A 21474-nucleotide genomic window follows, 5' to 3' on the forward strand; every position below is an offset into this window, starting at 1 on the left:
TGGAACTCACTCTGTAGTCCAGGCAGGCCTGGATTTTGCTGTCCTGTTGCCTCACCTTCTCAAGTAGCTTTCACTATCAGGTCTGGCTCCCCCTCACTCTCCCCGGAACTGAGACTAGAGCAGAGAGGCCTCACCTTTGGTGGGGAAACCGCCTGCCAGGCTGTACCAGGGGAGGATTTCTGAGAAAGCATTTCAGGCACATGTTTTGAGGGTAAAAGCAATAGATCTAAGTATTGTGGAGTCTCATCATTCCTCAGTGACAGACTCAGCAGCTACTTCCGGTTCAATAAAACCAGCGCCCCGTGGCTCAGACAAGCGATGACAAGTAAAAATGCATAAACAAAAGGAAGGAATTCTTGTGTCTTTCTGACTCATACTGTATAGGCAGGGTGGCCACAAGTGGTTGGATCTCAGTGGCTCAGGAAGGCACTCAATGCACTAGGAAGTCTCTGGTTTCTGTTGGGGAAAGCTTCATGGGGTGAGGTTAGATCCCCAGTATGGTCCAGTCTTTTCAAAAGCAGCCTTGTTGTCAGAAATTTGAATTCTAAAGACAAACCCGGAGGATCAAATGCTGGCTGTGCCACTTAACAGCTCTGTGACTTTCAAGAGGCTACTTAACCTCTCTGTGCCAAACAATTTTTCTCTTTAAATGCAGATCATGAAATAATCAAGCAATAATAATAATGATTACATTTCCCACGCAGGCTTGTGACAAGCCATGCACTATATCTAAAGCTACCATATGCAACCCACTCAGAAGACTATCTGAAACATAATTACTATCACTCTAGTATCAGCTGTTACCATCAATTATTCTTATATGCTGAAGAAAGGATATATCTGCTCTTTTCCAGGAAGAGTAAATGCCTTTGATCTACTGAGAGGGGATTCATGGGGCATTATTGTTTTCAAGGAATGGAAGTTCATTGGCGATTACCCACCGTGCTTCCCATGCCCAGGTGTATTTGCATCTGGTTTCCATGACTACCCTCTAAAGCAGGGCTATGTGTATTTTCTTTCTGCCTAAGGACTTGAGTTATTTCTTTGTGGTGAATGATTAGTTTAACCTTTGATGCCCAACAGTAGCAGACAGTATTGGAATTCAACTGTCTGAAGGATGGAGCAGCCTTCCCTCTGCTCCCTCCCTCCTTCCTCCTCCGCCTTGCCTCTCCCTCCTGTCCTCCCCCTCCTTCCCTTCCTGTTCTCTTTCAGCTCTTCCTACGAAACACTCTTTAGGGCAGTAGTTCTGAATCTGTGGGTCTCAACACCTTTGGCAGATATATATCATATAGCTATCATATATCAGATAGCTCGCCTATTGGATAGTTTCATTATGATTCATAACAGTAGCAAAATTACAGTTATGAAGTAGGCCTGAAATAAATTTTTTGCTTGATGGAGGGAATCACCACAGCATGAGGAACTATATTAAAGAGTGGCACCATTAAGAAGGTTGAGGGCCACTGCTTTAGGGTGATTGTGAATGATTTCCACCTAGTCTCAGGGCCTGAGCCTTGGATGAAAACAGGATGACAGCCATGATGTAGAACGCTTCTCGGGGAGAATAATGGACCTGTGGATGGATTTTTATCTTTCTCTTCTTCATGTGACCCCAGTGTGTGTGAGGATGGAGCATGTTGCATAGGATGGGTTCTTGGATATGTAGATTCAAAGTCAGATGTAGCCAGTAGCAGGCATGTGACTATGGAAAAGCAAATCTTTTCAGAGCTTCTATTATTGGGGTGCGTGTGTATATGGTGTGTGTGTGTGTGTGTGTGTGTGTGTGTGTGTGTGTCTGTGGTGGGGGGTGGCTGTATGCACTCAGTATGGATCATGTGGACTGCACTTGCCCCATCAGACATTCGCTGTATCTCACTAGTGGCATTTTAATCATGCATAGTTTCAGCAACTAAAAGGAGTGTAGAGATAACGTAGGCAGTAACACGGGTAAACCTTGAACATGCTATGCTAAGTTAAATCAGCCATCCTCCAGAAGCCATGAGGAAGAGTAGGCCATGTCCAGTGTAGGCACATCTGTGAGCTCGAGAGGCAGGTTAGCAGTCACATTAGGGTACACATGTAGGTGACAAAAAGGGATCGCTGTTAGGTACAGAGTACTCTTTTGCCATGAGGAAAATATTCCTGAATTAGATGTTGATGAAGCAGCCTCATGCAGCTCTGTAAAAAGGGTTTAGTTGCTTTCACATGAGTGAAATTCTCATGAGTGAATATTCTAAGTTCATAATTTATATAATACATCACATCTGTATAAAGTCGGTAAAATGGTTTTACTACACAGGGAAAGGATAGTATCTGGGTTATGCCAGGCTAAATAAACAAATATTAGAATTCATTTCTCCTGTGTGGTCTCTTTCTTTTTCTATTTAAGCATCATTTTCAAAACTAGTTTTTTTTAATAGCACCCCAGTGTGCATTTTTTTTATTAACTTGAGTATTTCTTATTTACATTTCGAGTGTTATTCCCTTTCCCGGTTTCCGGGCAATCATCCCCCTAATTCCTCCCCCTCCCCTTCTTTATGGGTGTTCCTCTCCCCATCCTCCCCCCATTGCCGCCCTCCCCCCAACAATCACGTTCACTGGGGGTTCAGTCTTAGCAGGACCAAGGGCTTCCCCTTCCACTGGTGATCTTACTAGAATATTCATTGCTACCTATGAGGTCAGAGTCCAGGGTCAGTCCATGTATAGTCTTTAGGTAGTGGCTTAGTCCCTGGAAGCTCTGGTTGCTTGGCATTGTTGTTCATAAGGGGTCTCGAGCTCCTTCAAGCTCTTCGAGTTCTTTCTCTGATTCCTTCAACGGGGGTCCCGTTCTCAGTTCAGTGGTTTGCTGCTGGCATTCGCCTCTGTATTTGCTGTATTCTGGCTGTGTCTCTCAGGAGCGATCTACATCCGTCTCCTGTCGGCCTGCACTTCTTTTCTTCATCTATCTTGTCTAATTGGATGGCTGTATATGTATGGGCCACATGTGGGGCAGGCTCTGAATGGGTGTTCCTTCTGTGTCTGTTTTAATCTTTGCCTCTCTATTCCCTGCCACGGGTATTCTTGTTCCCCTTTTAAAGAAGGAGTGAAGCATTCACATTTTGATCATCTGTCTTGAGTTTCATTTGTTCTAGACATCTAGGGTAATTCAAGCATTTGGGCTAATAGCCACTTATCAATGAGTGCATACCATGTGTGTTTTTCTGTGATTGGGTTACCTCACTCAGGATGATATTTTCCAGTTCCAACCATTTGCCTACGAATTTCATAAAGTCACTGTTTTTGATAGCTGAGTAATATTCCATTGTGTAGATGTACCACATTTTCTGTATCCATTCCTCTGTTGAAGGGCATCTGGGTTCTTTCCAGCTCCTGGCTATTATAAATAAGGCTGCTATGAACATAGTGGAGCATGTGTCTTTTTTATATGTTGGGGCATCTTTTGGGTATATGCCCTAGAGAGGTATAACTGGATCCCCAGGCAGTTCAATGTCCAATTTTCTGAGGAACCTCCAGACTGATTTCCAGAATGGTTGTACCAGTCTGCAATCCCACCAACAATGGAGGAGTGTTCCTCTTTCTCCACATCCTCGTCAGCATTGGAGAAAGTACCATGAGGAGCTGAGAAGAAGGTATATCCTTTTGCTTTAGGATAGAATGTTCTATCAAAACTAGGTTTTTAAATAGAAACTGTGCAACAATTGTGGTGAGCCTTGGAGCCGGGTTCTCCCTTTCTCCTGCTCTGTAACCATGTGAACATGTGTTTATAACCATGGACAGGACTGTCTTTTAAAAATTCATAGTCCGAGCTGAACAAAGGTTTCCTTAATCGAGCCTCCCCTGAGCTGCAACTGAGAGGAGTAGACAGGGCAATTGATTCTGGGGTAGCCAGGGGGCTCTAAGGTTGCCTGTGTTTCTCCATCCTGCCTGCTTCTTCTGGTAGGAATGTCTTATTTTCCTCCAAAGGCTCAATATCAACCCTTGAGCCCTAAGTACACCTGCAAAGAGAACCAAAAATGACCTCATTTTTTGAGTGATTCTTCCTGGAGAAGTTATTTTCTAAAGGTTTCTTCTGCCAGCTGCACTCACTGGCCATTGTGGGAACTTTCTGAAGTCTGACTTATACCCCTTTGCAAACTAGAATCTTGAAGAGTTGTAGACTGTCAGTCTGAGAAGGAAGCGATACACCCAGATTACTTCAGGATACATACCTATATTATTTTTCTCCTGATGCGACATAATACCCAGAAAGATCAACTTAGGAAAAAGTTCATGTAGACTCTATTCTGGGGCTGTAGTCTATGCCACATGCCTCTAGAGTCAAGAGGCAGAGAGGAGTGAGTGTTGGTGTTCAGCTCACTTTCTCCTTTGTTTTCAGCCCACAACACCATTCCATGGGATGAAATTGGCCACATTTAAGGTGTGGCTTCTATGGCTTGCTTTTCAATTACCGAGTCTATATCCCTTCATAGTTATACACAGAGGTTTGCCCCCTGAGTGATGTTGGACAGCATTAATCATTAAGCCAGAGTTGTGGTTGTGGTTCTTATCCATAATGTTACCTGTGTAATATTATGTACCTATTTTCACTGAGACCACACTTGTGGCAGTGTTCAGTCTTGGGGACCCATGCCAACATGCAGCTAGCTCTTCTCCAGCTAGTTGCTTCCTATCCCATGAGCTCTTCCTGCCTATGGCAAAGCTGTGGAACAAGGCAAATAAGTGCCTAGGTCTTTTCTGACGATAACTGGATACACGGAGGACCAGTCCAAGAAGCAGAGATGAGGTGGAAGATATGAGTGAGCTTTGTCTTCCCTGTAACTTCCTCGCTAGGTACAAACTTTGAGAGATTGCCAGAGAAAACCAGGCTGGGGTGGAGCCTACACAGCCATGATCAAGCACAAGGTCAGGGCAGATGGGATCGATTGGTGGAATACTGTGCAGATAGCATCTGGGCCTATCTGGTTCTAGCAGTAAGTCACCAGTAAAACAGTCCAGCTTAGTAGAAGGCTTCCTCTTGAATGTGAGTGCAGGAATAGACCCCAAATCACAAGTAGATTAACTGGGCAATTCTCCTAGGTACAGAGATCTCATGAGGAAGTACACATAAGATATCATAGAGGTGCACAGAGAGTGTTTGCCCCTGAGCCGGGTTATTTCATGGCTCAGTCCAGAGAAGACTTTTGTCCATGAGGCCTTGCTAATTGAGGTTAAGCCTTCTAACACCTCTGTTGAGAAGACAGGACAAAGTCCTCTGGGAGAAGTTCCAAGGTAGAGCGTGAGATGCTGGGAGAATTGAGGTGTCTCTGGAGTAAGGACTTGAGTAGGTGTAGTTCTGGAGTAGGCCTCATGCCACCAAGATGTCTGTGCCTTGGTGATACGTTCAGGATGCTTGGTTACAGTGGGTGCCAGCATATTGTCACAAGGCCCTGAAGTAGAGTAATCATGATCTTAGAAGCTCCTATGAGTGGCAGTAGGCTGTTGTGTTTAATGCTCAGCTAAGTGATGAGTGCACTGGCCACATAGCCAGACATGACCTCACCTGGAAGGGTTCATTTTGCACACTCAATTTGGCCATGATGCTTGCTCTAGTTTCAGATACTACAAATTGGGGATTAAAATATTAATGCACTAATGAAACCTTAGTGACATTGCCTCCGATATTTTATATAAAATCATACATTTTAAAGCATAGAGTGCCATTCAGATGCCCACCGGGGAGATTCTATTACTCATGTTCGCTGTGCCTCTAGATTTACTATTTTTCTCTCTCTAATGTAAAATCGCTTTCAGAATCCCCTATCATATCTATTAAAACAGTCCGATCCCTCCTTGTTTCAGATGCAAACACTAAGGGGAAAATGATATTAGTGACGTGGCTCATAGTTCAAATGTCTGGAGTATAAAGAACTAAAATATTAATAAGAGATCCTTGGGTTAGAGATAAAAAGAAGTGGATTATGGCCACAGTGCTCCTACAAGCACTAAGGTGGGGTGATACCTTAAATGTGCCAGGACTATTACCGGGCTGATTTTAGATTCAGCATTGCTAATAGTCTACCTATAGCACAGATTCATCATGTAGTTTATGATCTTTGACGAGCTGTTAGACTCGACTCCAAGACATTTCTTTTCCACTTCAGGAGTAGCAATAACAATAATTATGCCACAATGTGACTGTCATATTGAGATGTTGAAATGCAATGGGAATGTCCATCGTTGATTGTGTCTGGCATAATGTGGGCATAGCTAGAATGACAAATGTTTAAAGGACAAATGTGCAAATATCTCTGAGGAGGAGACATTACTATATCTGTGCTGTGTTTAGAAGAAATAGTAGAAAGAGAATCATTGATTGGAAAGTTAAGTGGACTAAAACTAGACTCAAAGAACTGGTGATTAAAACAAAAAAATTCTCAGCTCACAACCTGTGCATCCTCTGTATGACTGTGGAAAGAGCTGATTTGGTTGCTTCGGAGGAAGATAACTTACTGGTTTATTGCTTCCCATCAAAGAGTTATGAGACCCCTGACCTCTCTGAACCTTTGGAGAAGCCCGAGGGACAGCACTGCTCATGGTATCATTTGCTATATATGCTCTCTGCCCTCCCATAAGAAACTCCTCTGTCAAGGGAGACACACTCCTCTGACTTAGAGAGCTCCCGTCTGTCATGCCTGTCATCAGTACAGAGGTGCCAACTGAAAACATGGATCAGGGAGTACAAAGTAGCAAGGAATGACTTTCTATAGCACCTCAGATGCCTCCAGCCCCTCGTGTGGCTCAACTTTTGCTTCATGCTGCCACAGAAAACAGTGACATTTATAACACTACCATGGCTTCAGTGAACATCTCTGAGGTGAATGTGGCTCTCAGAGAGTATCCCATTCCAGCGTCCTTCTCTCTTCCTCTGCCTTGGTATGAACCTGCCTTTCCAGGTGGCCCTGGTAGACAAGGCACTCTTCCTCACCTAGCAGATGGGCATGATTTGACTTGATGGGTGTGGGCTCTGAGAAAGAGGAGAGAAACTTTGCAGTGAGAATTGACTACCTTTATGAAAATTCTTCTTGTCTGGGTGGGCAGACCTGTGGGACAGTTCACATGTGGAGAGCCAATTTCTCAGGAGTTCCTGTAGCAGTAAGGACACATAGGCCAGAAAGATGCAGATGCCAGACAGGAAACAGAGTCTTCTGGTTCATGGCAGTGCTATGCCACAGCAGAAGGCACGGCACTTCATATTGTCAGAAATAAAACAACAAAAATGCTTCATTTGCCTGGTGATTCCATCACAGATGATTCTAATAGAGTATGGGAGTATCAAGGCTCCAGTAGTGAACAGATCCATGATCACATCTAGAACCCAGTTTCATATTTTTCCCTTCCCTTGTGTTTGCTTCATCTCAAAACCAGCTTCTTTCGTGGTGGCCAGGAGACTGCCTTGGTTCCAGGTCTCACCTTGTTACACAGACAGCAGTGCATAACATCGGCAATTGTTTGTGAAAAGCAAGAGGACCTTTCATCCTTATTAGAAGCTCTTACCAAACTTCCTTTTATGTCTCACTGGTGATTACTTATCTCTCTCAGACCAGAGACACGTCACACACAACTTCCTGCTATTCAAACAAGAGTGGCACAACTGTGAAGTTAAGCAAGCTACTTCATCACTATGATTTTCTGCTGGTACAGTAGGGATGGGCAGAAGTGATCATGAGAAAAAGGCATGTTCATGACATCTACCATGGGGCTTACTAAGTACCAACCCCAGTCTGTGCTTGACACACACCTGTTCCATCACCCATTTATCTTTCTGCCATGGAAAGATCATATGTAATTCTAGAAGAGACAGTATGCCATGTTCAATGCCAGAATCCCTTGCCTTACGACCCCCTTATATTGTGGGGTGTGTGTGTGTGTGTGTGTGTGTGTGTGTGTGTGTGTGTGTGTGTTTTGATGTTGTTTCTTGACCACAGAAGTTATAATGAACAGGACATCTCATAGCATTCAGAAAGGACTGGACCAGTGTAGCTTTGAGGGACAGAATGTGAGCTAGAAAGCAGGGAGCAGGCAGCCTGCAAGCAACAAACTGTACTGAGTGGGACCCAGAGCCCTCAGCTAGGTGTATGTGGTGGAAACCCAATCCTAAGTAATTGGGTTTCATTTTCAGTGAATGATTTCCAAGGGGGAAGTCATTGGAAGCTTGCCTCAGAGGTCTGTGCTGCTCATTGGAATTCTGAGAAACAATGGAAATATAGGGGTCCTCGGAAAGTCAGCATGAGGAATGATGAGATCCAGTCAATCCTGCTTACAGGTCAGAAGGTATGTGATGGTGGTAGCACCCCACCTTCCTCAGCCTGTCACTCGCTGTCAGGCTCAGTTAGTGTCTTCTTTCTCCAGCTTGCCTTTCCTCAATCGGCCTGAGACTCAGGCTGAGACAGGAGGGCCTGGAACAGATCTTTTTTTTTCCATTAGACCCTAGTGTAATCCTGTTGCTGGCTTTAGTTTCCAGCTTGGATAGGTGTAAGTATGACCCAAAGAACAGCAGACAGTGAGAGTGAAGTGACTTTGTGTTGAAACAGAAAGTGTACCGCCAGCCCCCTCCATTGTCCTGGCCTCTTTGGGAGATGGCAAAGGGGTTGTTTCTCTTCTGGAGTCATGTTCCATGGTAAGTGAGAAAAGAGGAAAACATCATTAGAATGTTCATCACAGCTCTGAGCCCATTTACTTCTGCGCATATCTTCCCATTTGCTTCAAGTGACTTTGCAGCAAAGACAGGGCCAAGGTTACTTTTGGTCAATGACATCATTTGGATTCCCTCTAGACATCCCATCTGCTCTCCTTGGGTTCCAGCCACAGCTGTAGCAAGTCAGGTCACTTTAAATTCAGATGCCCATTGAAATAATAGGATAGACCTTGTTTCATTCTGAGACCCTTTCTAGCTGGGGTATCCCTGAGACACAGAAGCTAACTTGACCCTCTCAAAATATAGGCTGGAATTTGTAGAGTTTGTGTTTTTAGGAGCAACTCTCTAAACTGGTGGAACTGTAGCAAAACAGCACTCATTCTTCAGATGGACAATTTGGAAAGGTGTTCTGGACGCATCACTGAATGTCCAGTAGACTCGGGCATTGATATGAGTAAGGGCCTCCACGGTATATCATGGTACATTCCCCATCTCCCACCCTGTCTTGCCTTGCAGTCTCCCTCAGCCTCCTCTCCCTCCTTCTCAAAACAAACTGCTTATATCCAGGTCTTTGTCTTCTTAAAGTTGGCTTTTAGATCACCCAAACCAGGACACTTCCACTGTTAGCAGCACTGAATTGCCATGAGAAGCATTCCTGCACTACCACTATGGTCTTTGGGGCCTTTCGCCCCTGAATGTTAGCTGCCAAGGCTGGCTGGGTATCTGGGGAGCTGCGCTTAGACTATCAGGATCCTCTTCCAGTGGTCCAGCTTTCCCACCTGTCGCCTGGAATTGATCTCTTTATGCCCAGTGTCCATCTTAATCTCCACAATAGCCCAGTGCTCTTGGAGATCTGTTCCTTTGTTTTATAGATGGAGTCTGAAAGGCTCGCTATGCATAGCAGCATGAGGGATGTTTGTTCAGAAAAAAAAAGCAGCTCTCTATACCTTGGTGGATGCAGAAGGAAGGCAAGCTGGATGAGAGCAGTGTTGATTTATTCTTTTAGCTTTCATCAGATTTTACACGAGGTGGGATTTCAGGAAAAATAGGTCATAGACCGGGTGGGAATCTTTCCATTGTTCTTTCAGAAAGACCAACCTAGACTGGCTCAGACTGCCAATGGAAATCATTGTAGCATGTGCCCGAAAAACTGGTGGTCATCTTGGATTCATCTGTCAAAGTCAACACATGATGTCATCTGGGCCTTGGCTGCTTGCCTTTTGATGTTGTCTCTGGTCACCTTTGTGTGCCTGATGCGTCCTTCTACTCAAAAGCTCTGGCTTTTCTAGCTCCAGGTTCACATTCACTGGGGGAGAATGAGTGAACCTCATTCTTGTGAACTTTTGCTTGACTGGCCTGGTTCAGTCATAGCCATTTGTCAGAACCAATCATCATGACCCATGAGATAATGGCCTTTTATTAATATGTTCATCAGTTTTTCACTCCTATAACAAAACAATGGATAATTTACTTGCAAAGAGGAAAGGTTTCTTGTGCCTCCTGTGTTTGGAAGTTGCCATTATCAATTGCCTAGTTGCTTTGGAACTGTGGCGAGTGAGGAAAAGCATCATGGTGGGGCACGCACAGAAGAGCAAAGGTGTTCACTTGTGGTAGCTGAGAAGTGTAAGAGAGAGAAGAGGGAACCAGCATCCCATATCTTCTTTAAGGCATGCATCCTGTCTCCTAAGACCTCCCACTAGGCCTCACCTCCCAAAGGTGAGGCTTTATAGGAACCTTCAAATTGTTGCAGTTAACCTGTGGGTTCTGTGTAGGCTTCAGGGGTGGATAGAGCTTCCTGTCAGAAAGGGTAGAGTGGGTGTGGTGAAGGGTTGCTTCGGGATTCAGACTAGAAGTCTTAGGATAATTCAAATTAAGAGAGAAGAGATGCAAAGGGCAATGGGGAAGTATAGACAAAGTTCCAGTGTGGCCAACACTATAAATTTCTCAGTAGAGATTTAGCAAATTCTTCTGTTCAAGACCTTCCTAGAGAACAACAAGCAAAGAATAACCATGCCAGGAAGCCCATTACTTAAGTGAGCGATGAAAAGTATACATGGCTGTCACTCATGCAACCATCATTCAGAGACACATTTCTTACTCTCCGTGAGGCTATGAACTGTTCTTCCTCACTATGAATGCCTTGTCCCCTCATCCCTGGTCCCTGTCATCCCCCACCATGCCCAGGGAGAATCCTGGTACTTCTTGTCTTTGAAGACTTTCTCCTTAGGACCACAGAGGGGGGAGGGGAAATGCCTTTTATTTCTCCTCCCTCAGCCAGACACTCTCCTGATGTTTTTATTGTTATGTGACTTAAGAGGAGCCCAGGATGAGGGGGAGTCTTAGTCCCTGTTCAGTCTCTTCTGCAGCAGCAGGATGATGTAGCCTGAGAGGAGATGTAGGCAATTTTGTACTCATACCCAGCAATAAATTGGAGTGTTTATTCAAGCACAGATGATGGGGAAGGCCGTGCTTTTGAAGAGCCAAGTGATGTAGTGTGGTCAAATTCTATTCAATTGGAAGCAAAATGTGAGTTTTTAAGAAAAACGAGGAACATATTAGTCAGGTTTGTGGGAGTCAAATGGAGTTGCTATATGGAAAATAGTCACAGGGGGCACACCAGCAGAGCATGGCATAGCTGGGATGGATGGAGTCATTTGAAGCTGGAATCTGCAAATTGTTCTGAACAATGTGAATCTTGTGTCTTTAATACTTTATTATGTGTGAAAATGATGTATTTTATTGAGGCCTTGTACCTAATTTTGGATTTCTATTTTACATTTAAAAGAAGAACACTTATATAATGTAACCTTAGATCCTATAATATCCAGAAACATACATTCAAGAGGTAAAAATAAAAATGAGAATGGACTTTAAAATTATATTTTTTCACAGAACAAACTATTTAGATTTTAATGAGAACATGAACATGAATGAACATTGTTCTACTGAGTAGACATGACTCAACACTTATTCATTTCTGAACGTGTGACTTTCTAGAAACGTGCCTAGAGCTCTGACTACTTTGCATTTTATTTAGTATCGAAACTTAATGGCTTAGATAATCCAGCAAGGCACACGGTTCTAAATGGCACTGTAAGTGAGATCTACTAAATGAAGACACTGACTTTTCAATCATAGCCAGTTATACAAAGAATCCTCATCTTGGCCCAGCTGGTTAATCTGCCAGTTTTTTAGGTGGTACAGTTATGTACTCTTAGTATATTGTTCAAAACTCCTTGTTTTGGAATGTTTTTAAGTAGATCATACAATTCCACCTAATTTATTCTGATTGGGACATACAGACTGTTTTAGAGTCTATGATCTTTATCGTCTGGTAAGGGGACACAAAATGTCTTTATATTTGTTTTTCTAATGGTCTTTCCATATAGAGCAAAAACTTTCTCACTAGCTATTCAAATGTCATTTCGAAAGATACATGTTTGTCTGTGGGAAAGATACATGTGTGCTCTCTGAAAATATTGGCTAGGAGCATACTTACCTGGTAATCATCTCCTTCCCAGAAAATTGTAGCATATTTATAGTAGTTGTCATTTTATAATAGGGGGAAAAAAGCACACTTCATATTTAAAAATAATTTTTACGTCTACTTATTGTGCCTCTGCACTCAACTCTTCATTTGTATGATCCTTATGGAGCATGCACAGAAATCGGAATCAGAGCACGGCTTACAGGAGTTAGTTTTCTCCTTCCACCAGATAGGTGTCAGGGCTCAAACTCAAGTCATCAGGCTATGTGGGCAGGAACTCTTACCCACTGCGCCATCTCACTGGCTCTAACTCACTAGTTATAAAGAAGGCTAGTTACTATCTGTAAGGAAAACAAATGGTCTGAGAGGGTAGTAAGAAAGTAAGGTATTGGTGCTGAGCTTGGATCCTTGACATGTCAATGGACCATCAAGAGGAAATTGGGCTCCGGGAAGGATGCACGGGTCATTAGAACAATCCTATTTACTACATCTAGTAGTAGAGGGCATGTCATGGAGAAAGCTTTCTGGAATCTTCATCCCTGCATCAGTTTCTCAACCGTCCTGCCTTGGCACTCCCAGAATCCTCAAGCAGCAATTCTGACTTTTTCTCATGCCTTTAGTATCAACCTCTAGGCAGTCCCTTTGGCTTTATTAAGGACTCATTGAACTTGCTTCTTCCCACGTCTGATTCCTTGAGGATTGGTGAATTGGTGTGCATGTATAAGGCGGGACAAAGAAGTGGTCAGTATTTTGGTAGGTAGTAGTGATAAATATGGACCTTTCCTCTCAGTTGCTATGTATAGTGAGCTTGCAATCTTGTTTGGATTGGGCATAGTTTCTATAGCTAAATGATATGGCTGTATACCGTTCATCTCACAGGAGAGCCCATCAGATTCTTAGGGTCCTCCCACCTGCCAGACACAATGTGCACATGGCATGAACAAGAGAAGCTAACAGGATCCATGGCTTCCCTGGGGTTTGAAGTTCTTTTCTTGGACACCCTGCCTCTCCCCAGAACCCTTTCTGCACATATTTGCACATATTTGATAGAAACCAGTGCATAGTACACTTAGGCTCAATTTCTTCCTCTCTACTGGGTTTGGCGGACTCACTTTGGTGAGTTATGGCTTCGTTACACATTGTGTTCCTTCCCAAGGACCAGGAAGCAATACAGAGGGAAGTTCTTATTTGGAAAATCTTGAAGGATTTTGTATTAGAGATGATATGGATATAGAGACAACGTGGAAAGGGAAGGATACAGTGGGAAGCGGAAAGACAGGAGATGAGAAGGGAGAGAATTGGCCCCAATGAATATGTATAAAAGCCCCATATGGAAACCTGCTACTTCATAAGCTGATTTAAGAAATAAGAATAAAGCATTTAAAAAATTCAACAGAAAAAATCCTCAGGTATAAACCCTTTTCACTTATGGAAGATAAAAATTGCCTGGCCACCCTCTTGGGATACAAGGGATGGGCCAGAAAAGGGGCCATGTGGAGAGTGTTGCTGATCACTGGAGACTGCAGAAGGCGGTCTGCTGGCTGCTGGCTTATGCAAACTCAACCTCCAACCCTGGGGTGAAGACCTGGAGTACATAGAGTGGAGGCAGCTGTGTAAACTGCAAGGTGGTATTTATAGCCTTGGTGAGGCGTGCAGGGCCAGCCTAGAGTCTGTCAGTGGTCATCACCATCAGCTTGAACCTTGTGCCCTGGGCTGGACTGGTTTCTGCTCCTTCCCTTGAATAATGCAGGAGATTCCAAAACTTAAGTTTCTACACCTTCGACGGAGGGGCTATTGCCATGGTATTTGGGACACTTGGGAATGCTGGCTTTCCACTCCAGGACAGCATTCCAGTTCTCAAGAGGATAGAGTTGTATGTACTCTTAGAGAGAGACTGCTTGAAATTGTGAGACCATTCTCACTGGCTCCTAGCACTCTGGGACAAAGTGGGAAAAGGCACTGTGGATTCAGATATGGACTTGGGTTCCAGGTCTGCTGATCGACGCATGGAGCAAAAGTATAACAGCATGTGGTGACATGGCCCAGGAAGGGAACTTGGTGCATAGGTGAGGGACACACAAAATGCATTTTACATTCTTCTATTTTCCATTTTTACTAACATATATTAATTGCATAAAATAATATGTTTTATTGTGACATTTTCCTGTCTCTCTCTCTCTCTCTCTCTCTCTCTCTGTGTGTGTGTGTGTGTGTGTGTGTGTGTGTGTGTGTGTGTATACTTTGATCATTGATTTCCTTCACCACTCTCACTGACCCCTTCCTCTCCTACAGCTTCTCCTTCACTGATGGCGCAGTCCTCAATCTGTCCAGGTGTCAGAGGGGTTAATCCCTTGGCAGAGAGCAAACAATCCAACCTCTCTTCTGAGTCTAAGACCAATATGTGAGAAGGGTTAGAAACCTGTGCATCAGGCTAGAGATAGTGTGTTAGGAGTTGGGGCCGTGAGCTGAGGATCTGGGTCATGGGGCTCCCAAGATCCATTATTGCTGTCTGAAATCCTTGGGGTCTATATGCTTTGGTCATGGGAAGGAGAACAGGAGAGGGACAGAGAATGAGAAGAAGGGGGAGCAGGGCGTGCTGGAGTGCAAAAGGGTGAACACACAGCTCTGTAATGGAAACTTGGCACCCAGCCTCCACTTTCTTTGCTTCCTCAGTGCATGCAGCTTGGATCTCAGATTGAGAACCAAGTGTTTCCTCCTCTTGACAGCAGCAGCCCACAGCATCTCTAAGGCCCCCTCTTGTTGCTTCTGCTCAGAGACCACAGCCCTAAATGCTTCCTCTACTGGTGACATGTGACATGGGAGCCTGCTGCTTCCCCCACCCCTGTTACCCCCTGCCTCCTCCCTTTCCCCTGACTAATTAGGCCAACATGCAACTTTCAGGGCCTGGCAGTTGAGAAGCCAAGAATGCTGTGAATTGGGGCCAAGTGTTTTTGTTGACATTGCTCTAGTGTAGCTTTGCAGAGCAACCTCTTTACTGTAGCAGAGAAGTCCAAGGAGCCAGGGAGGTGAGTTAAGAGAGAGCAATACAAAGAGCAAGTGTGGGCACCCTTTGCACATCTGCCTCATCTTCCCCTGCCTCCTAACACTCCACTGCCTACCCTTTGCCTTTTCTCTCTAAATGCAAAACTGGAACGGCCCATGTCACAGATAGCCAGGTTCTAGGAAACTACTGAGCAGAGTGCCATGCATAGTGCGAGAGAGACCACAAGTGGTCGAGTCTTTGGTCTATGAGGCTTTCCAGGAATGCTGTCTATCTTCATAATAGTTTCTGGGGACTGTTTCATAGATGTAGTGAGGTGGTCTTCACCTCCCACCTAGTATAAGATGGGGGCCCCTTTTCCAATCTGTCGGATTATCAGCTGTGCATTGTAGCTAGGTTGCAGGCAGTATTTCCACATAGATTTGTTATGAATGGAAAACACGCTTAAAATGGAAAGCCATTTGCACATAATAGATGCTCAATAAGTAGAATGACAAAATCTATGGGAAGTATTCAATATAACTTAGATTGTCTATGATCTTAGACAAGTCACTTCTTTTTGACTTATTTGCTTCAGAGGTAAAGAAGCTCATCTCTTCTACTAGGAGATTTCTGAGGAAACCAAACTGAACTACAACACTATTAAGCTTTGTTCTCATGGAATGTTGTTACTACTGGTATTATTATTAATATTAACATTTTCTCAGGCCCTGAACATCATCGCTGTATCAGTGATCAGTGGTCCAGTCTGTTTTGGTTGAGATAAAAGTTTGTAGGTTTTGGAAGGCTAAGGTGCTGTCTTAATAGTGTCTAATTCCTGAAGATATTGAATCATTATGTTAAAAAAATCCTCTGATTTTCTGCTACAATAGCTGGCTTTGCTTTTTACATCTCTTAATTGGTATCAGCTTTTCTCTTAGAGTCGCAGATCCATGGAAACTTGGCAAAAGAGCTTTGGGAGTCATTGGAAGAAATACTTTTGTTACTTTGTAAGTCTTCAGGGTCTGTTTGAATCTTACAATTGTAGGTCCATGGAGCACCCTCCTCTGACCTGCACTGGGAGGACAGACAGTAAGTAGAATGACTATTCTGCAAGCCACCACATGCTCGTTTCTTTAGATACCATGCAGACTGGTAGCTATTTAGTACTCTGCTTGTATCTGTTGTTCTGTACTCTGTTGCTCACTGGCACTGTACACCTCCCAGAACCTGTATCTCATTTGCCCAAAGTCTTTGCTGTGCACCAGAGCTTAATTTAGAGCTCCAAGTCATAGGTTAGAAAAGCCAGAGAGGAAGGCAAAGAGATGGCTCAGGGTTAAGAGCACTTCTGCAGAGGACCTGCGTCCAATTTTTAGCTCCCACATCAGTGGCTCACAACAGCCTAGAATCCTAGCTCTGGTCTTCATGGACACTTGTACTGAAATGTACGTATGTGTATGCGTGTGCCTACATCACACACACACACACACACACACACACACACACACACATGTTTTAAAAATAAGAAATAAATTAAAAGAAAAGTTGGAGAATTAATGTTTCTGGGAATAACTTTAAAGCTATGAAGAGGAGGACTGAGTAGACCATTATCTTGTTCCCTCACACCTTGGGTTTCTGAGATGCTTTCCCTATAGGTTGTAGTAGTTCTTTTAAAGGGGTCCAGTGCTCCTTAGTTATTTTGGCAATGCCTTGAAGTATACATTCCCTACCCTACTTCTCTGTTCCCTGGCACATTCTTCCTGAAAATCATCTATAAGTCAGTGATTCTCAGTTCTTCATCTTAGGAGTTGCTCCTAGTCTGGGACAAAGAGAGCACTACTCCCTACATTTTTGATAGTCTTTAATATGGTACATTTATGTTTTAGGACTGATTATTGGAGTTTACCGCCACTGACCTTATTCTTTCTTCATGACTTCTTAGAGTTTGGGGGTTTTGTTTGAATTTTTTTTGTTTGTTGTTTTTTCTGCTTGACATCATTTAGCCATGGGATCAAACATTTAGGCCAAACAAGCTATCCAGGTGACTTGATTGAACTTTGAGACCCTTTCTTCAGTGTTGTTCTGGATTCTGGCCAAACTAATACATGTAGCTGCCATGAAGGGTCTTTACATTTTGCAGCTGTAATGATTGTTTGTTGAGCAGCTTCTCCTCTTCTGACTACAGGTGCTTTCCTGGCTATATACTGAAATTCTAGTTAGAGATCGTGATGATTCTACATTCAGGACTAGGGCTACATTTGGGGAAAACATAAATACACTAGGTGCTGATGTATCTATAGCTATCTGTAGCTTTTCAAAGTGAGATGCAGATGAAACCTGAACTTTCCAGAAAGGTCTAGGACCCTAACTTGTTCATGTATAAGGTGGAAATGGTGATTTCAGCTTGGGCTTACGGAATACTTTCTGTGATCTTAGAGCAGTTTGGTACTGGAGAGATAATGTTCATACTTTCCTATGTAGCATTGTGAGAATAATGAAGGTAAGTTTGTTTGGAAAATTGACAATCACTGTAAAAATAGAGTCTAGGAGACGGTGGCATTTAGCTCTACATTGACCACTTCAGAGCATCACGTTGTGTAATTGGATGCACTCTGTTGTCTGTGTGAAAGCTGCTAGGCACAAAAATTATGGTCTTGTCTTGTATTTAGAACCATTTTTCTTATTTTTTTAGAATTTTTATTATTTAAGACATTTGGTTAATTTAAGTATATTTTGATTTAACTACTTCTACTCCCCCAGGTCCTTCCATATCCTCACTCCCTTTCTTAACAAACAAACAAAAACACAATACAAACTTTTTTTTCTATAGCCAGAGCTATTCTAGACATTTCAGAGCTCATGATCTTCAATAGTTTCTTTCCTTAGTTCCAGGTCACTACAAAGAGATACCATGTCTGACCACCTCCGTCCTCAATGAGCCTCTTAGGCCAAGCTCAAACTTTTATTTCTCTGTCTTGGTCTTGCTGGATTTGTCCATGGTGGTCAAGACTTAATTTTTTTTCTTGGATTTTTTCCTCTCTGCTTTTTATTATACAATGCTCCCTTCTCTTCCCACCCCTTCCATAATCTTTTATTCAATTTGTTTAATCTCTTGCTCTCTGGAGATATTTTAGGTCCTCAAAGGTTTTCTTTTTATATTTTCTTTTCTCAGTGGTCATTACTACACACACACACACACACACACACACACACACACACACACACACACACACACACACTATAAAATGTCTCTCTCTTGTTGTGAAACCTACAGAGAACCCATCTGGACTATATCACATATCCTTCCCTGGTTGGGATCTCTTTTGTACTAGCTCTCTTGCCTGAGGTATCATTACCAAGAAGCTATATAATTTCCCTCCTGATAATCTTATCAGCAGAAACTTCAGACTCGACATTCCCTAACCAGGATGGAGAGCTTCTTCCCTCATGTGCCCTTTCCTCTCCGTTCTTTGTGCTGACACTCTCATCTCCGTGGTCATCCAATCCAGATACCTAGGCATTGCCAACCCTCTCACAAATCTTCTGTAGTCTTCGTTTTCTTTCATCTTGTTTTATGAAATCTTGTGCTGGGTCTTTTATAGTCCATTGCTTTGGGAATGGTGAAACGATGCCTTAGCTTTTGTTAACCTGCAAAAATCAGATTCTAAGCATACGTTCAACTGCAGTTAGTTTATATGAGAGATAACTTAAGCAAATATGGTGGAGACATAGACTTTTGTGGGCTAAAGCAGCTCACACAGATCCAATAGAGTCCATTGTCTGTGTCTCTTCCCAGATCAGTTCTTAATAGCATCATATTTGTAGCTTGTATTGCTTTCTTGTGAAGCTATTGGTGTCATGGAAATTATCCAGTGATTATGAGTCTAGATTGTCTCCCTCTCTATTACAGGTTGTTAAACATGTTTTAGCATGTCATTGGGTGTAGGGGATTGAGAAAGAAAAGAGACAGCCATCAACCAAATATACTTTATCAAGAGATTTATCTAGTAGACAACATTAGTTTATTCACACTGTGGGAAACTCTGGAATCCAGTTTAGAATAAATATCTCACTGTCCTCCATCTCAGGCAATGAAGTATTTATATAGAAATCCCTTCATGTTATTGGATAAATGACTGCTTTTGTTGGGCCCAATAGGATTCAACAGTCAGAAGATGCCCTCAGACAGTTAGATTCAAGACATCTTAAAGGCCCATGCAGTACCGAGAAAAATGATAGCTGATTAAGCCACAATCTCCCAGCATGGGTAAAGCCTGACATTCAGTTGTTAGTGATATGTGGTGATTTTTTTTCCTCTCCAGAACTTGACCTCATGGATCTCATCGGGGAAGATAGAAAATGGATGGTGGGGAGGAAGCTGATGCAGGTGAATGATACACTGACTTCTGAAGATGCAGGACTCCGGAGCAGCAAGAACTGCACAGAGCCAGGTAACAGTGATGGCCGTGTCCTCACAATGGCTTCTGTGTTCTTCAGTTATAGCTGAGGATGAATTGGGTAACATGTCTCTTTTTTAAGTTTGAATCTGGAGAGATTTTTAAAGATGTCTAGGGTACATTATAAGAAACTCACATTTGATTCTAACAGTGTGAAGATCCTGTAAGGACCTGTCTCATCTTCGGTGTGGATAAACAGTTGTCAATGTGTTCCCAATGACCTTATATCTTTTGATATAGAAAGTGTTTCAAGAAGCCATGTGTGCCTATTCCTCTTTGGAAAGATGAGGAGAAGGACATTTCCCTATCATACCAAGTATCTTAATAGTAATTTCTTAAACAGAAATGGAAAGAATGAAGACTAGATACATGTATGTCTATCCTCAAACTACTATATAACCTATGGCCCTCAATTAGCAGGGCTTATGGTTACTATGTGCTATTATCAATTGCTCATAAGGACCATTTTCAAAAGGCAGTTAAGTGTGTGGATGGTACACTTGTTATAAATGAAAATGGCCATGAAGGGTTTGAGTTCCCATGTTGAGTGGATAGTGGTGGACAACCTTAGAAGCACAGACATATCAAGGACTGTCCCGAACAGACAGGAGAGCAAATGTGCAGGTTCTACTCCATGAACTCTGTTGGCGATCTTGTCTGGTAGTCAGTTTTTCAATACATTTCTTCAATTAATAGGCAAATGGTAAGTGGGACATAGGGAGATGGGAATCACAGTAGTGGAATTCCCCTTTAACCTTTGGGGTGGAAAGAGTGGAGTTAAAGGAGACATGGTGGTGAATACCCTTCATTGAGTTTGTCCATATGCAGGATTGGTGGAGATGGAATGATTCTATTTCCTTCCGGTGTATCTTTCTTTGTGGGGAGAAGGTAGGTCGCCTTGCTGAGTGGCATTGCTCACTCTGTTAGCAATTGCTTCGTTATAGAGATAGGTGTGGAAACTTCAGGTACATTGAAAGCCATTCCAACAGAAGAAATGATTCAACTTCAAAGGTAGCAATAAAAATGCCTGGGTTGATGAAACAAACAAACAAACAACAAATGAACCATAAGCTCAGCCTCTAGTTGCTAAAGAAGGGTACAGAGAAGAGATGAAAGGTTTTAGGATGAAGGTGGCTAGGTGGTCGTAAAAGAGAGCTCAGGAATACTATAGAGAGAAGACTGTGGTATGGGTGTATGGAAATGTCATTATTAAACCTACTATTAGGTACAATTAATATATGATAACAAAACATTAAAATTATGATTGCAAAGGAATATGAGGCCAAGATTGATACTCTTACTTTACTCACCTGTAGACTAAAAAGGATTAGGACTCAGTTCAGGACCTTGACTCAGAACCAGACTATAGGTAAAAGAGCACGCCAAAGGCAGAGAGTCCTGTTCACATTCTAGCCTGTTGGGAGTTGTATTCTTCAAGAGCCTTTCCTTTCCCAAAGTGTGGGGACCACTCCCTTGCCTAAATACTGTTGTCATTAAATGTCTCTAATGCATCCTGGATGCAATATTCAGTGACAATTCAAATCAATTGAATAGGGCCAGTGAGATGGCTCAGTGATAAAGAATACCAGTTATTCTTCTAGAGGACCAGGATTTTAATTCCTAGCACTCACATGCCTGTAACTCCAGTTCTGGAAATCCAATGTCTTCTTCTGGCCTTTCCATGTACCAGGACTATCTATGGCACAGAGGCATATATGTATAAAAAATACCCATGCACATAGAACTCATTAAAATTAAATCAAATGAACCAAAATAGCATAAAATAAAACATGCAGATGCTCCAGATGTTCAGCTCTATTATCTGTCTGTCAGATATTCACTTGCTGCATGCAATTGGCAGCTGTTGTAACTGGGC

At 42.9% G+C, this 21474-nt stretch overlaps 1 protein-coding gene across 3 annotated transcripts in view; it reads left to right on the top strand.

Moving 5' to 3' along the window:
• Positions 1–21474, top strand: part of Slc24a3 (solute carrier family 24 member 3) — a 499080-nt gene that overhangs the window by 54103 nt on the left and 423503 nt on the right. For all 3 annotated transcript variants that reach the window (NM_053505.3, XM_039106001.2, XM_063284741.1), the window contains exon 2: positions 19464–19592. In NM_053505.3, coding sequence (NP_445957.2) covers positions 19464–19592 — 129 coding nt within the window. The remainder of the gene's footprint in view (positions 1–19463; positions 19593–21474) is intronic.

The sequence above is a fragment of the Rattus norvegicus genome, chromosome 3 (genome assembly GCF_036323735.1).
Source record: "Rattus norvegicus strain BN/NHsdMcwi chromosome 3, GRCr8, whole genome shotgun sequence".
Lineage (NCBI taxonomy): Eukaryota > Metazoa > Chordata > Mammalia > Rodentia > Muridae > Rattus > Rattus norvegicus.